The sequence below is a fragment of the Cricetulus griseus genome, chromosome 6 (genome assembly GCF_003668045.3).
Source record: "Cricetulus griseus strain 17A/GY chromosome 6, alternate assembly CriGri-PICRH-1.0, whole genome shotgun sequence".
NCBI lineage: Eukaryota > Metazoa > Chordata > Mammalia > Rodentia > Cricetidae > Cricetulus > Cricetulus griseus.
The window spans coordinates 132610238-132627580 of NC_048599.1; the positions used below are offsets into that span (position 1 = coordinate 132610238).

Here is a 17343-nt window from a genome sequence, read left to right on the forward strand (position 1 = left end):
TTCAGTCTTCTTGGTTTCCCACCAGTTTGTGAGGTAACATATTGGATTATTCTTCACAGTTTTATTCTCCCAAAGAGAAAATAATGATCAAAAATGTCATCAGAAATCTCAAAGGCATGGAAACTAGTAGAAGCTACCTATACTCAGCATTCAAATATGAAAAAGTATGAAAATGTAAACTTTGATTTTAGGTCTCTGGGAAACTTGTTTGTCTTAGCCAAGAATGATTTTGTAAGTATTTATCAAATGGAGTTCTCTCAACTCAAAGAGACTCTAATAAATATAAGAACTTGAAAACTCTTTGAACATTTTTGATTAAAATGTTTCTACATCAGTGAAATATTTACTGAATTTAAAGCCTTGTGTGTATTTGTCTTGGCATGTCCATAGATAGTCACTGAGTGCAGCTAGAATTTGTGTTTAAGTTCTCAAAAAAGATATATTATTATTGTGTTTTTGAAATTACATAAATTATGTACAATGTTATCTCAAATGAGTATTTTCACGCTCTAAGAGTATTTTTAGGTTTTTGGATTATTTTATTGTCATGCTTATTTCACCTAATTGATATAGAACATTCCATTCTTGGCTTTCTCATATCCAAGGGCTTTGAGGTTTTCCCCAACGGTGTGCTGTATCAAATTTATGTGGCACATACCTATCTCAGCATGCACAGCTGAGCCAGGTGTTCAAGTGCATATGCCTCTTCAGCTGTGCAGATTACATTTCACTATTATCAAATCTTTCCAAGGAGTGTGGATGTACTCTACACACCATGCTGGATAGCGTATGAGAGTTCATGATTCTCAAGCCATTACTCTATGACTAACACTAACTACCAAGTAGCAAGACATCCTTCTCAGCTTCCCACTAGCTTTGCAGTTCTTTTACTTTGTTTACTTGCAGATCTTCACTTAATCTCTTTACATAATAGGACTGATAAAGTCAGCTGCCTCAAAGAGTTTCATGGAGGCTGAGGATGTGTTATTCATATGTTTAAGATTACTTCTACTATATGGAAAACTTTGTTTTATGGAAATTTTATCTTCTAGTTACACAAGTATGACTGGAAATGTCTGGTTAGCATGTGCAAAGCTCTGGGACAGTATACACGTGTGCATACACACACACACACACACACACACACACACACACACACACACACACTATACATAAACGTAAAAACAGGTTAAAATAATTAAATGAATGTGTTCCTTCTCTGTTGTTTTAATTGATATAAAACTTTACTAGTCCTCTTAGTTCCTACTGTTACCTTATTTTATATCAGTGGAGCATGTGTAGACTACTACCAGTCTACAAATTATTTGAAGTAGCTTATGTTTTTTATTTCATCTGATGCTTATTTTCAGTATTTATTTGTTTACCTATCATATTTGTGGAGCTCAGCAGACATGTTGGAGAAATCAGTTCTCCCTTTCCACCATGTGGGTCCAACGGTTTGAACTCAGGTTGCCATCTCCTTGGCCCATCATCCTTAGTTCATTCTTTCTTTCCTTTGTTCATTCTTCTGCTACTTCCCTCTCTCCCTCCCACCCTCTTTCTCTTTTTTCCTTCCATTGTCTTTCATTCTGTTTGTCTTTCTCTCCACCCTTTCATTTCTTCCTGTTTTTCTTCTCTCACTCTGTATTGGTGGTTAGAGTTTAATGACTGAATTGAGCTTTTAATTTGGCAGAAATTTTTAGATTTTAAAGTTCTAAAATCAAATACATAATACCTTTAATTAGAGAACAGCTCATCTCCCTGCTTGTTTTTAAATTTCTATATTCATAATTATTTTATTTTCATTTTGGTTTGTTATCTATCTTGCTTTCTATGTATGCAACTATATTGGGATGGGTAGGGTTGTGTGTTCATGTAAAAACATGTTTGCATGCAAATCAATCTTGCCATTGGTTTGTTTATATTTTTTCACCCTTCCAATGAATGGTTTTGGGTATTTGGGTTTTTTTGTTGTTGTTAAATCATTTTTTTTTCTGTTTTACAAATTTAATTCTCAGTCTTACTATTTTTCTCTTTCTTTGATTTAATTCTTTTTATTTTCTTAATCTTTGAGTTGAAATTTGACTTTTTAATGATAGATTCTATGACTTTTCCCCACAGAAATAGGAAAACCTACAGAGCACTAATGACTGATCAAGGAAATGATTCTATTCAGGTCTACCTTATTGAACATTAATAACTGAAAGGCAGCTACATCACCATTACCCCACCCCAGCATGATGGTGACTCAGGAAAGCTGTATTCCCGTGTTCTCAGCATACAGGCAGCTCCATCATAAATTACCACCTCCCAAAGTGATTGCTGACTGCTTAGTTTCATTACCCTTCTGGCTTCATGGTCCTCCCTCCCTTTACAGGGGATTTCAATTATGAGCAAGTAGCTATACAGCAGATGACTTCCCTGTTTTATGCACTGGACACAAGCTCATTCAGAAGAAATAGGAAGATGTTCACAGGTTGCATTTGCACCTTTCTAAAAGTTCTCAAGAGTTTAGTAAACCCTCACAGTAAATGTGCAGGTGGAGACACACAGAACCCGAGTGAAGTTCAATGTGAATATTATATAGTTTGTAAATTTTATAAAATTGCACATTCATTACATATTTTAGTAACAAGTAAACTGAGGTACGGATTATAAACCATGAAATTCACCATTACAAGGTGTGCATTTCCAGAAGTCACTGCTACATTCTAAGATGAGAGTATTTTAATTGAGCCCAAAACAAACTGGAGCTTCTTAACAGTCAGTTCTATTAATGAATCAACCTCACATTCTAGAAATTCCTAATCTATTTTGTGCTGATATAGATTTGTCTGCTCTGTAAGTTTTCTAGAAATAGCATCAAACATTATGTGTGCTTTTATTACAAGCTTGTTCCACTTGGAATATAGCACTTGTTTTATTTGTTTATTGATGAATAATGTCTATTTTATGGCTGTGCAATACAACATTGTATATTCATTCACCCCTTGATTGTCAAATAGATTACTCCTACTTTGGAAGTGATTAAGAATAATGATAATATGAATATGTACATAAAGGTTTTCAGTTGACATGCATTTGCAATTGTCTTTAAAAATGTATAAATAGGTTTGAAAAACCTTGTTTTAGGAAAATATTTAAAAATTTGGAAAACATTCAAATGCTTCACAATATGGCTGCATTCCTTCAATGTTCCACCATCTGTGTAAGAAGGTATCAGTGTCTACAGTTCTACCATCTGTTTTTGTGACTGTAATCCTCTGGAAAGGATGTGAAAAAAAGTTCCTTTGTTGATTTGCAGTTGTGTTTACCTGCTGACAGATGCTGTGGGGAACACATTTAGAGGATCACAACTACTCTCTCATTATACAGACAAAGTACCTAACTACATCTTTTAAATAGGAGCATCCATGTGGTCATCATACATCTTTATGACATGTTTGGATATGAGTCTTTCATAAGATGTGTGTTTGGGAAACATTGTCCTGTTGTCTTCTGACCTTCTGGATAGCCGGCATTGATAAAGGAACCTGATAAAATTCAATTTATTTTTTCTTTTATTAATAAACTAGTTTTTTCTAATTGAAGGTAGCTAAAATGTGGTTGTATATATTCTTTTTAAAGAGTTCTTTAGTTTTAGGTCTTACATTTAATTCTATGAAATAAACCATATTCATATGTGATTATAAATATATATTCATATATGCTACAACACCAATATACATGCATATATACAGCAATATATTATGTGTGGAACCACAGTTTCCCCATACCCTCCCTTTAAAAGGACATTTTTTCCTTACAGTGAGCAGCTCTTCAGGAGTTGGGCTTTGGACTCCCTCCAAATGCGTATGGCTTCTGCTTGTTTGTTTTTCAAGGCTTTCTTGGAGATAAATTGGCAAGGCATGAATGCATATTAACATATATTTTTCTGTTCTTAGTTTAATAGCCCAGCTAGTCTAACTGAATTGGTGAGCTCTAGGTTGAGTAAAAGGTCTTCTTTCAACTAATTAGACAGAAAATGATCAAGGAATAACACTTGGCATTGACTTTCTTGTCTCTATTATCATGCATGCATATACATGTATATGTCTACACCAGTATACACACACATATCTGAACATACATGATGCGTGAATGAACCCCCCCCACACACAAGAATCAAGAATTGTGAAACTGAAAGGAAGAAAGACAAATGAGCAAGTAATATTATTGGCATTAGCACTTAGTGTGCATCTGTGCAGCAGCAGGCAGACCCAGGCCTCTGCTAGTGACTGTTAAGTACAGCTGGCTAGTTTAACTCTAGATTCTGCCAGCTTTATCTCAGTTGGTGGCTAAAACTAGCCATTGAATGTATTAGCAGACCTATACTGGCCTAGACAGTCAGTCTATGCCACAATCATTTGAGACCTGAGTGTTTTCTCCTCATGGATTTTGGCTCTATTTTAATTGGAAATAATAGGAGATTCTTATACCTGCTTAGTTTCTACAGTATCAGTTAGCTGTTATTGCACTCAAGCTGTGCAATAAAGGACACCATGCTGTACAGCACCTATTTGCAGTAGAGTAGTGGTCACATCTACACACATAGTGTTGATCACATCTCTGAAGGTATTCTGAATGGGTTTCCTAATCTTGAAAATGGTAGTATATACATTTCTCAGCCTGAGACTGGGTTTGGCTGTGATCACTGTTAGAAGCTTCCTTTCATGCTTGACTCATTGCCTGTGCGGGCTTTCAGCTCCTACAAGACAGAGGCTGGAATGATATGCTCGATGTCATGGGCCTTTATGAGGTACTTGATCAGGAAAGACTCTTTAGAGCAAATGAGATGAGTGAGGAAAGCAGAACTGCTTGCAATTGAAACCAAATTAGTTCAAATTAATCTGCCATCTCTTCAATATAACTGTTGCCATGATGAAACATAATCAAAAACAACTTGGGTAGGAAGGGGTTTATTTGTCTTACATACACTTAATCATAGTTATGTATCCTGAATCCATTGAGAGAATTCCAGGCAGTAACTCAAACAAGATAGGAAACTGGAGACAGGAAACCAATACAGAAGCCATGGAAAAGTGGTGCTTACTGGCTTGTTTCTCATGGCTTGATCAACTTGCATTCTTATAGAATTCAGTACCACCAGCCAAACGGTGGCATTATACATAGTAGACTAGGAATTCCCACATCAATCACTAAGTAAGAAAATTCCCTAAATACTTGCCTACAGCCTGATCATATGGAAGAAAGTTCTCAAAAAAGATTCCCTCATCTCAGATGAACTGTAGATGGTATTAAGTTGAGTTAAAACTTTATATATATATATATATATATTATATATATATACATATATATATATATATATATATATATATATATATATAATATATATATTGACCATTTGGTATTGGGTAACCAAATAACCATAACAATACCAAGTGCTGTGCTCTTCTCTGGGAAGACCATTTCTCCTGCTCTCAGTATTCCTTAGTTATATGTAGTTCTTTGTCTAGGATTAGAACATTGTAAGACTCCCCCCTCCCATATTAGCATATCTCTTGGCATCAGTGTTCAGATATTTTTTAAGCAGAAATCATGTTGATAACACTTCATGGGTATAGATTCTTGGACTTTTGTAATAGATACACTCATATGGCAAAATTGATGCCCCTAAGGCTGTTACAGTCTTTCCATCTTTTCCTATATAAAATGTGAGCCCCAGGTAACGGAGGCGTGTTGTATATGTCATTTCAGGTAAGACTAAGAACAATACAATCACTTGTTTTTGGTGTTTTGTTCTATTGTGCTTTTATATAATGGTCTCCATCTGTTGTAAAGAGACATTTCTTTAATGAGCCCTAAGATATATACTATCTGTAAGAATCAGTATAAATATTTAGAATGTAGTTAGGAGGTACACTGGTTTCATAAACTGGCAACTGTAGATTCTCTTTAAAAATCCATGACTTTACTAGCTCTGTGTATGTGTCTAGGTTTCTAGAATCAGGCAAGATATCTTCCTTATTGAGCAGAACTTAATTCCAGTAAGAGAGCTGTTGGTTACTACCAAGCTGTAGGTGCCACTATTGAAGGCTCAGGGACAGTATTCCATGTTGTTTGTTGCTTTAGTTCATAGGTGCCATACATGAATTGGGCTGTTAGAAGCTGGCATGGGAGAATGCCCAGACCCTACAGGTCCTATATGTAAAGTATGTAGTGTCCTAAGCAATATAGATTTGCTGTCGACTTCTTGGAGGCAACCAATAGCAATTTCAATTGTCTATTTTGTTTTGGGAGTCCCTTGGAAAATACTGAAAAAATTAAAAGACTCTCATGTCTAGTGTTGGAGTACTTATTAAATAGGCTGTAAATTGGAGAGGAAACATTGTCAGTTCACTGGGGAAGTTTTCATCAAACTACACAAACACACAACACACACACACTATATGTAATTCTAAGTAAACATATACTAAACATTTTCCTTATTACTTTTTCAAGCATACTTGCTGTTGTTTCATCATCCTGCATCCTTCTGTATTTACTTCCCAACCTGTCCCTAATTAAAGCTCCTGATTTCCCCCATTTTGTTTAACTTGGCCATGCTGATTTAAGGTAAGATAAAATTTCTAAGTTGTCTTGATTTGCTAACTTCCCCAATACCAGCAGTCTAATGGTTTTCAGCCATGTTTATTTCTTCCTTTGAGAATTCTCTGTTCATAGCCAAAGCCCAGTTTTTTAGTGGGTTCTTTGGTTTCTCTTTTTTTGTTTTTGCTTGTTTGCTTGTTTTAGTTCTCTCTCTCTCTCTCTCTCCCTCTCTCTCTCTCTCTCTCTCTCTCTCTCTCTCTCTCTCTCTCTCTGTGTGTGTGTGTGTGTGTGTGTGTGTGTGTGTGTGTATGTGTGTGTTTGGTATATTATGGATGTTAATCCTCTGTCAAATATACACCTGGCAAAGATCATCTCCACTCTGTTGACTTTCCCTTCACTCCACTAATTGTTTCTTTAGCTACGCAAAAGCTGTTTAGTCTTTCAAGCCTCAGTTTATTAATTGCTGGCCTCAATTCCTGAACAAATAGAGTCCTATTCAGAAAGTCCTTTCCTACACCTACATCATGTAGAGTATTGCCTATGTTGTCTTCTAGTGTTTCAGTGTTTAATGTTTCACATTAAGGTCTTTGGTTCATTAAAGCTGGGTTTTGTGCCCAGAGGTAAATATGAGTCTAATTTCATGGTGACATATAGTTATCCCAGCAACATTTTTAAAGATGCTATATTTTCTCCAGTGTATGTTTTTTATATATTTTTTCTACTGCCAGATAGCTGTAGCTATGCGTGGTCATGTTTGGTTCCATTTGTCTGTCTGTTTTTGTGTCAATACCATATTGTTTTTATTACTGTGGCTCTGTAATATATTTGGAGGTTGAGAATGGTATTCCTTCCAGTATACTTCACTATGATGAGGATTGTTTTTGTTTCATGGTGATTTTTGGATCCATTTTAATTTTAGCATAGTTACTTTTTAATATCTGTGAAGAATTAGGTTGGGATTTTGATTAAGATTTGTGAGTGTTTTTTGAAATCCACACATGGGATATCCTGTCATTTTCTGGCATCTTTTTTATCTCTTTATTCAGAGACTGAGGAATTTCATTGTAGAAGTCTTTTACTTCTTTGATCAAATTTGCTCCTCCACATTTTATTTTCCTTGATCTTATTATGAATGCAGGTATATTAATGATTTCTGTCTCTGTTTGTTGTTGCTGTATAGAAAAGCTATTGATTTAAGAAAGTGGAATCTGTAAACTTCCACATTGCTGAAATTACTTACCTTTTAATTTTTTCTGATAGGATTTTAGTATCTCTAGGTTTGTACTTGGTTTGTTCTTATTCCCCCAAAATTTTGAGTTGCATCAATAAGTCATTTATTTGTGTTCCTTATGATTTTTTTTTTTTTGCTGTAGATATTTGGAGTTGTAAATGTCCCTCATAGGACTTCTTTAATGTGTGTTAGAGATATTGTTGTATTGTGTTTTGTTTATACTTAGTTCCAAGAAAATTCTTATATTTCTCTTGATTTCTTATTTGACCAATTCGTTATTCCGCCATGAGCTTTTTAACTTCCCCAAGTATTTGTGTGCTTACTAGAGATTTCTTTGCTATCAAGTTTAACTTTTATTGTTTTATGGCCAAAGAAGGTACACAGTTATTTTAGTCTTACTGAATTTGTTAAGACTAGTTCTGTATTCTAATTGTAGTCTATTGTATATTTAGAAGCCAGCTTCCATTGCTTTCTAAGTAGAAAGCATTTTGTGTGTGTGTGTGTGTGTGTGTGTGTGTGTGTGTGTGTGTGTGTGTGTGTGTGTGTTTGTGCTTGGAAAGAATATTATGTATATACCTCTTAAGTTCATTTGATATGTGTATCAATTAATTCTTATGTTTCTCTATTTTTTGTCCAGATGGAATGTCTATTGGAGAAAGTGGGATACTGGTATCAATGAATATTAATGTGCTGATGTTAATCTGTGTCTTTAATTTCAGTAGTATAATTTTTTATGAAATTTTGTACTCCAGAGTTTGGTGCACACATGTTAGGATAATAATGTGTTCTTTTTTAATTGGTCCCTTGACTAGAATGAAGGTTTTATTTTTAAACTCTTAACATTAGTTTTAGTTTGAAGTTTATTTTGTCAAATATTGACATAGGAATGTCTGTTTGCTTTCTAGTATGATTTGATTGAAATGTTTTGCCTACCCTTTCTCTTGAAGGTAGTGTGTATCTCTAAAGCTACAATGTGTTTTCTGTAGATATCAGGTAGATGACTTTTATTTCTCAATTCCTTCTTTCAGCCTTTATCTTAGACAGTTAAGATTATTAATGTTTAAAATTATTTCTGAAAGGAATATATTGATTACACCCATCTTGTTTACAAAGTGTACATCAAGAACTAAGTTGATACTCTGATGGGTTTTCCATTTTACGTGTGATGGGTTTGCTTTGCAGATTTTAATTCAGTTTCTTTGTTCTATATTTTTATGTTTTAATCATGTGTAACTGTGGGGAGTTTCTTGTCTTGTCTATGTGGTGTTCTATGTGCTTTTTTGCATCTATATGAGCATTTATTTCCTTCATAAGGAGAACTTTTTTTGCTTTGGCTTTGTTGAAGATCTCATCTATACTATTTTCCAAGGATTTCCTCAACTTTTCTCTAATTCAAAGGTTTGTCTTTTCATTTTTAATTTGTAAATGTATTTATTTATTTGGCCTAGGTATTCTGCCTTATTCTGAAATCCTGATATTTTATTTTCTGTTTGATTTATTCTACCTGTAAGAAGTTTCCTTGAGTTTTCTGGTTAGGTCATTAGCTTTTCCAATTTCATTTACAAATCCTGGATTTCTTCATCATTTCCATCAGGGTTAGGTTTTATTAGGTACCACTTAGGCATTATTGAATTGTCACCTAACATGCCAAGAAAATAGAAAATGTCCAAAAATCACCGTTGTGAGAACATTTTTTTTTGTGTTCTTTCATCAGAGTATTTTCATAAAGTATGTGCAAATTCAAGAAGCAAAACACAATAACACCTTGTATAAAATGGAATAGAAATCTAAAGTGTTCAAGTTCCTTTTAAGTTCAATTTGAAAAGCAACTGCTTTTTTGTTATCAGAATTCCAAAATCAGTACAAATGCTTTATTAATTTGGAGGAAATATTCTGAACATTCGCACGCACATACCCCAAACTCCTCTCCTAACCATCCCCTTCAGCCTCTCATTCTTTTTCACAAGCTTTAAAATCTCTCTCTCTTTCCTTCCTTCCTTCTTTCCTTCCTTCCTTCCATCCCTTCCTCTATCCTTCCTTTCCTTTCTTTTTTTTTAATTAAAAACAAGATGGTTTTACATGACAATCCCAGTTCCCTCTGCTTCCCAGCCTCCACTACCACTCCCCCCAACTAAAACCCTACCTATCATATATCCTTTCTGCTCCCCCAGGATGGTGAGGCCTTCCATAAGGTGTCAACAGAATCTATCAGATCCTTTGGGATAGGGCCTAGGCCCACCTCCATTTGCCTTGGCTCAGGGAGTATTCCTCTATGTGGAATGGGCTCCCAAAGTCCACACCTATGCTAGGGATAAGGACTGAACTACTACAGGAGGTCCCACAGATTTCTGAGGTTTCCTCACTGAAACCCATGTTCCTGGGATCTGGATCAGTCCCATGCTGGTATCCCAGCTATCAGTCTGGGGAGCAAGACTTCCCCAATGTTCAGGTCAGCTGTTTTTGTGGGTTTCACCAGCCTGGTCTGGACCCCTTTGCTCTTCACTCGTCCTTCTCTGCAACTGGATTCCCGTTCAGTTCAGTGATTAATTGTGGGTGTCTGCCTCTACTTCCACCAACTGCTGGATGAGGGCTATTAGGTGGCATATAAGTCAGTCATCAATCTCATTATCAGGCTTCCTTTCCTTTCTTTCTTTCTTTCTTTTTCTTTCTTTCTTTTTACTTTCTTTCCTTATCAACTTTGTACTGTCCAACTAGTCTTGGGAGTGGGGCCTGTCCTCGCATGCAGCCTACCTACCAGTGGTTATGTCCTTAAACATAACTGTCTCTCCTTCACCTCAGCTAGTAGTGGTGTTTCATGCAGCCCTTCCCCCCTTTGTGTTGGGATTTTTATGACTCGGGCTCATTTGGGTCTTTCAGATTCTATCACAATTCCTGTGAGTTCATATATACAACTGCCCTATTGTGTCTAGGCCTGACAAACACTGTTTCTTATTGTTCAACCACATCTGACTCATATAATCTTGTTCCTTTTTCTACCTTGTGGTAAGGTGTGTGATATGTCTATTCCACTTATGGCTGAGCACTGTGCAATCTCTTATTATATACTCAATGACTTTTTTCTTTTTTCCGGGGTGGAAATGTCTGTGCTAATGGGCATCTATTGCAAGAAGAGATTTATAAGATGTAGGTTGAGAGAGTCTCTGACCTAGTGGTATGATAAGTAATTGGGAGTCATTTTATTACGTCCACTCAACAAAATAATAGAATCATATACTTACTTAAGACTCATGGCCTTTCTAGCTATAAGTTCAAGATTCCTTTAAAAATGGCTGATATGTTTTAATTCTAATAGAGTGAGTCTTAGATCCAATCAGAAAATTAATAAAATTGAATTTTATTTATAAAAATGTCTAAATTCAATTAAAATGCATTTAATTACAGATCCTTTTGAGGCATTCATCATCTTTTCTATACGCCACGAGATTCGGAGGATTGATCTGCATAAAGGAGACTATAGTCTACTTGTTCCTGGACTGAGAAACACCATAGCACTTGATTTTCACTTCAATCAAAGTTTACTTTATTGGACAGATGTTGTAGAAGACAGAATATACAGGGGCAAACTTTCAGAGAATGGAGGTATGTGTATTGAAGTTTTACCGAATGATGAAGTTGGTTTTTGAATAGCAATATATAATATCAGAAAAGATTTTTATTAATCCTTCACTGTGAGTTCTCTCTGTATGTGTGAAATCAGAAGATTGAGTATATATTTGAAGATGTGCTAAGGGAGAGAATTGGCCAGGCCCAGATTACCCATCTATTGTCTTTCATTGTATTTTTCTGAGAGTTATGGAGAAGAAAATGTATTTTCTTATGAGGAAAAGAAAAGATTATTTTCTAGGTACTAGTAATTGGATTTGGGAGTTAAAGTAGCTCACTTTTATTTGAATAACACATTTCAACATAATTCAAAGAAATAATGAAAATTCTTCTTCAAATATATAAACTATATTTTTGCCATAATTAAATTTACCTCTTCTGTCTCATAAGCAACAGGTACTGTTTGAGATAAAGCTGTGTGGTACTTCACTTGTCAATGTTGTTTTGTTTGTGGCATTGCAATTATAAGTGCTATCAAATTATTAATTTCTCATGAAATCCTCTTTACAATTTCAAAATTAGTAATACTTAAAAACAATATAGTTAAAATATGAAAAAAACTCCCAATTTGTATGCTCACATACTGACTAAAAATAGTGACTTTAGAGAACTGATTTGTTAACTATATAAATTTATAATGGAAACCACTGACAGTTTAGGTGATACAATGAATACACCATAGAAAAGTGTCGAAAATGAATTTTATTTAGTTATGAAAGAAATTAAGTAGTAGATAAATAGAAAAGAGGGCAGATATTACCCAACTGCTGATTTTTATGCTGCCCATGCTGACAACTTTCCCTCTTATTAGTTTCTACCTGCCATGAGGTTCATGCGCCAGGTAGTAGGATGAGTGTGACTTAGGGCTTAAGTTTGCTGAGGTTATAAATGGAAAAAGTGAAATTATGTACGATACCTAACCAAAGACTGAGAATGGTGTGGTTATTAATTACAATGCATGTTGATCCAGGTAGACTTTCATGCCTTACTTCTCTCTTTGAAGGACAGTCTTGTACTTAAATTCCCTTGTTTTCCCCACCATACTTTATTGTTTTAGTATGCCTCTTGTTCTGTCAGGAAAACACCAAACAGGAAGTAATTGCTTTACAGCCTCACATTGCTATCACTTCAGTGTTTTCCAAAAGTCCTGGAAGGGTTTGTGAGAGTGAAAATTTCTAGTAGGGAGGAACAGGAACTATAAATGTTGCAATCAATTTTCTCTGTTAGGTATTATTTTTCCACTTGGACCTTCAGAGGTGACGTAGTTTGGGCTGTGATCACAGATGGGCTTGTCTTCTGGGCTTCTTGAATCGCTTGCACGTTGGCTTCCTTTTACTAACAGGTGTCAGTGCCATAGAAGTGGTTGTGGAACATGGCTTGGCTACTCCAGAAGGCCTGACTGTTGACTGGATAGCAGGCAACATATACTGGATTGACAGCAATCTGGACCAAATTGAAGTATCTAAACTTGATGGTTCTCTGAGAGCTACATTGATAGCAGGAGCCATGGAACATCCCAGGGCCATTGCACTGGACCCAAGATACGGGTAAGAAGCTTTATTTTAAGGCTCTTCATGTCGTAAAATTGTTCCTCCTATTTACAGTTCTAAGTAAGGACAAGAAATGCTTACTTTACATATTAGTATGCTTGTTTCTGTGCAGCTGTGTGTGCCAGCATAGTAGCGTAGCAGTAAGTGTGGGCACATTGGCAGAAGTTTCCTTATGGAGTCCTTTACTCAGACATTTTCTGAGGCAGAATGTATCTTCCTATTAAATATGGCCACTAAGCACTATTGGAAGGGGTTGCAACTCTCCTCCAAAGCAATAATTTAATGAATTTCTCTTTGCTCTGCCCCAGAGATGCTATAATTTTTTCTAATGGCTACAAACCCCAGGGCAAGTCTTTGTTCTGAATAGTCACAGATGTTAACCAACTCACCCTTTATTTATTTTGTATGTTCTTAGAGTCAATTGAAAAGGAAATTGAAACAGACTTAAAGGAGTCTAGCTGTGAGATGCTGACTGTTGGGAAGTTTCGAGAGACAAAAGACCTGATTCTGGAAAACAATGTTAAATGTTGAGTGACTTCAGCTGTTGCCTGGTTTGTCCCTTGTGTGCTGATTTTTCAAGCAGCCCAAGAAAAACAGCAGACTTAGAAGCCATGAGTTCTAATTCTGGCACAGGCACTAGCTCTCTGGTGAAACCAAATGTGTGACCTCTTAGATTTCAGCATTATCTTCTGAATATAAAGGATTACATATGGGAAGGAAATATGCATCCGACAGGGGAGAATGCCTTTGAATTCCTGTGAATTATTTATTTCCCTGGTAATGAGCTAGTAAGTTGAAGGCTTTGTCAAGTCAAAATATTTTTAAAGCACTACTTTGGGCTGTATATTGTAAATTCAAAGTTCAGAAATCATCATTAACAGCCTTGTGAGCCTAGAGGAAGCTGAATGGGATGCACAGAAGACTGCCCCCCCCCACCTTGACGGTCCTGAGCTTCCTGCCCATATTTGGCTGCTTCTGTGTTGTTTCCCCAGGACCTAAACACCAGCAGATCAGGAGATATTTCTCCTTTCTCCCCATTTAGACATTAAATTTAAAATGTGAACAGCTTGTCTGCAGAGGAGATGCTATATTAGCAACCCCAGCATGAGGATTTGTCTTTCATAGGGTGTAAAATGTGTTTTGAATCCATCACAGATTCTTCAAATATCGAGGAATTTTTCTTGAAATCCGGATTTCTGACTTTTTGAAACTTGGAAGATCTGGCGTGGATGAGTGGAGAGAAAATGTTTATTTTAGCTCAGAGGTGTATTCTCTAGTCTACAGTGTCCCTTATACACTTTCTTTCTTAGTTTCTGTAAGCAATTCAACTAAAAAGGGCTGAGAAGTTAAATGAGTAAGCCTCTTATCAAATGCAAGCAGATTGGTGACCTTCGATACCACCCACAAAGCTTCTAGCTCATGGCTCCCACTGTGACCCCTACTGATAGGAAGGTCCTGCCCCTCACTCCTGGCTAAGTTGTACAAACAATAAATCTTCATGGGAAACTTTCTGCAAAACAGAAAGTGATATGTTGAATCAGGACACATTTGTAGTGTGCTCCATCATGAGGAAGAAAAGGAGAACAATTCCCAATGCACAGACTGTAAGAGAGAGGTGAACACAAACTAGAAAAGTGAGTTTTGGAGATTGTACAGTTTTTCATTTTGAGAGAGATTTCATGTCCTAAGCATTGTATCCACAGGAAGGATGATAAGCTTATTTGTCTCTGTTTTGTTGGTGGTGGATTTCCCCCCTCCCCCATAATATCCAACTTGAAAAGAAGAAAATGAAACAGAAACACAAAGCCACAGAAACTAAGTGAAAATACCAAACATTTCAGTGACTAAAGGGTTCCTGTGAGAGTCTAATGCTGATAGAAAAGGCTAGCCCATAAGTAGCAGAACTTATCAAACACCTCCAAGAGGTCCAAGTGTGTATGTGTTTGTGGGGGAGGGGCACAGGAGTCCTGTAAAAGTCCTCCAAGAGAGAATACTCTCTTCCACTAAGTTAGGCTAGGACATTTTAGCAGTTAATTAATCTAATCACAGTACTAATGAGGTTGTTAAAAAATAAAACAAGTTGGAAACAACATGTTTCAAACTGTTTCTGGCATAAATAAGGGAAGTACAGATGATACTCACTTCTCACTCCTGTGAGAGCTAACTGAAAAGTATGGCTGTCAAGATTTGAGAGTATTTTACTTAAAGTTATTAAGTGGAATATTGGAATAGTTATAATGGGAATTCATTTGACCTCCTTAAATTACAGCCATAGCAATTATGTGTTAATTTTAATACAAATGTTTAAATGGTGCTAGCTTTATTGGATACTTTAGTAAAATCCTGTGAGATTACTTTAAAGATTAGAGTTTTTGTATGGTAGACTAAAAACAAAAGAACAATAAGCATACTTGTGGCATATATAACATACACATGCCAAGTCACACACAGAATATACAGCACATACATATATATACACTCATACTGTAAGACCCCCTCAGATGCTCAGGCCTCCAGGATTTCTTCCCACGACCGTGGCCACCCCAATCACCATGCAGAGGCAGAAACTTGATGCAAACAGCAAGAGGCTTTAATGAAAGGTGGATGTTTGTACAAACGGGCTCTCTCAGCATGCAGGCTAGAGAGCAGCCCCATTCCCCAGGCACAGGGGCTTCGACTCTCTGTTGGTTGAGTATGTGACCAGAGTCATGGGTTCCTAGGAGGCTCTTTGTCTTGAGGGGAGCCCTGGGAATCAGATGGCCTCCTGACCCCATCAGTTGTAAAACCTGCAGACCTCAGGATGTACTAACTAATGGTAGCTATCTCTTTGTTTCATAGGGACACTTAATTGTTAATTATTGACACATTGGCCAGTGGGGCAATCTATTTCCTTCATGAGCCCCTCGGGGAGGGTGGCCATCTGGGAATTCAAGGTACCCAGTTATCTTATGGCCTTGTAAACTGGTAAATTCCAGGCACTAAGTCATAGTAGTGGCCTCATTCAGTTTCTGGATTAGGCCACCCTACATTCCTTTGGAGAGTTTCCTTATCTGGGCTATATTGCTTTGCTAATTTTTAAGTCTTTCAATACTTACAAACAGGATGTACAACACAAACACACACAAATATATACATTCATACACAGGGTATACACAACATAACCATACACTCACACATATAGCAAATGCAAAGGAACATACCCATGTACACACACAAACACAAGCATGCTGCAAAGTCAAACTAATCAGAAAAACCAGCAAGGCAAATAAATTAATTAAACATAATTTATCATCTCATAATTTATCATCTCAGTGTTTTCTAAAAGGCGCATTACCATTTTTTTTTTTAAAGTTTCCTGAGATGTAAGGATGTTCTGTACCTGTGTTGATAAGAGCTCCAAAATCTAAACATTTTTTAAATAATTCATTTTAGGGCAACTTCCCTGAATTGGTTGAAAACTATGGCTTGAATATATATATATATATATATATATATATATATATATATATATATATATATTATTTTCTGTTAAATCAAAAGCTTCCTTGTAGGGAGACACTGTAGCCCTGCCTCCTAGTAGCCCGGATAGGTGTGCCAGGACACGCCCATGAGGGCGTGGTAAGGGGAAGTCTAAGGTGATGCTGGAACGGTTCTTAAGGGACCCGCACACGTGGAGACCCTCTTCTCCCTTCTCCCTTCTCTCTGGCCTGGCTGCCTTGCTGCCCCTGGCCCGCTTTGGCTTGCGCTTGACTGGTGTTATCTGAATAAAGAAAACCTTAGCGAAATGGACTGTGGATTGATCTCTCTTTCAATTTTTGAAAGTCCATCACAGCTCTTGGAGCACAGAAAAGTGACCAATGCATGCTTGTTAAACAAAGTATGCTTGTGGGCTGGTTTTGTTTACATACCACCTCTAAGGCCTTAGATTACACAGAAAAGGAGAACTGATGAGGAATACTATAAATTTCATTTACAATAACAAATAAAAAGAAAGGTTTATCCTCGGCCACTTTGTTTACTCAGTGTGTCAGAGAAAACCAACAAACAAATGACTGTCATAATATCAACCCTATAAAACATGCATGTCTCCTATGAATTTTAGGAATCCAGGGAGCCTTTGTGACTCATTTTTGGAGAGACGAATAATATTAGTGTTTCCACAACCATCTACACTCACTAGCACACAACCACTCACTCACCTTTGCGTATATTACAAAGTGCATCCGCCTCGTTCGGCATTTCCAGTGTTCAGGCTTTCTACACAGTCTCTGAAGTAACAGGCTATTCTAAGATAGTAATGTGGCTCTTAGGAAGGGCGATTTTTCTGCCTTCTTTCATTCATTTTCGAGT

General features: G+C 36.5%; 1 protein-coding gene across 1 annotated transcript in view; it reads left to right on the forward strand.

Annotated features, from left to right (window-relative positions):
- LOC100773941 (low-density lipoprotein receptor-related protein 1B) overlaps nucleotides 1–17343 on the forward strand; it is a 1050824-nt gene that overhangs the window by 377468 nt on the left and 656013 nt on the right. Inside the window, exons 22-23 of the mRNA XM_035447074.1 lie at nucleotides 11222–11419; nucleotides 12786–12990. Of these exons, the coding sequence (XP_035302965.1) occupies nucleotides 11222–11419; nucleotides 12786–12990 (403 nt within the window). The remainder of the gene's footprint in view (nucleotides 1–11221; nucleotides 11420–12785; nucleotides 12991–17343) is intronic.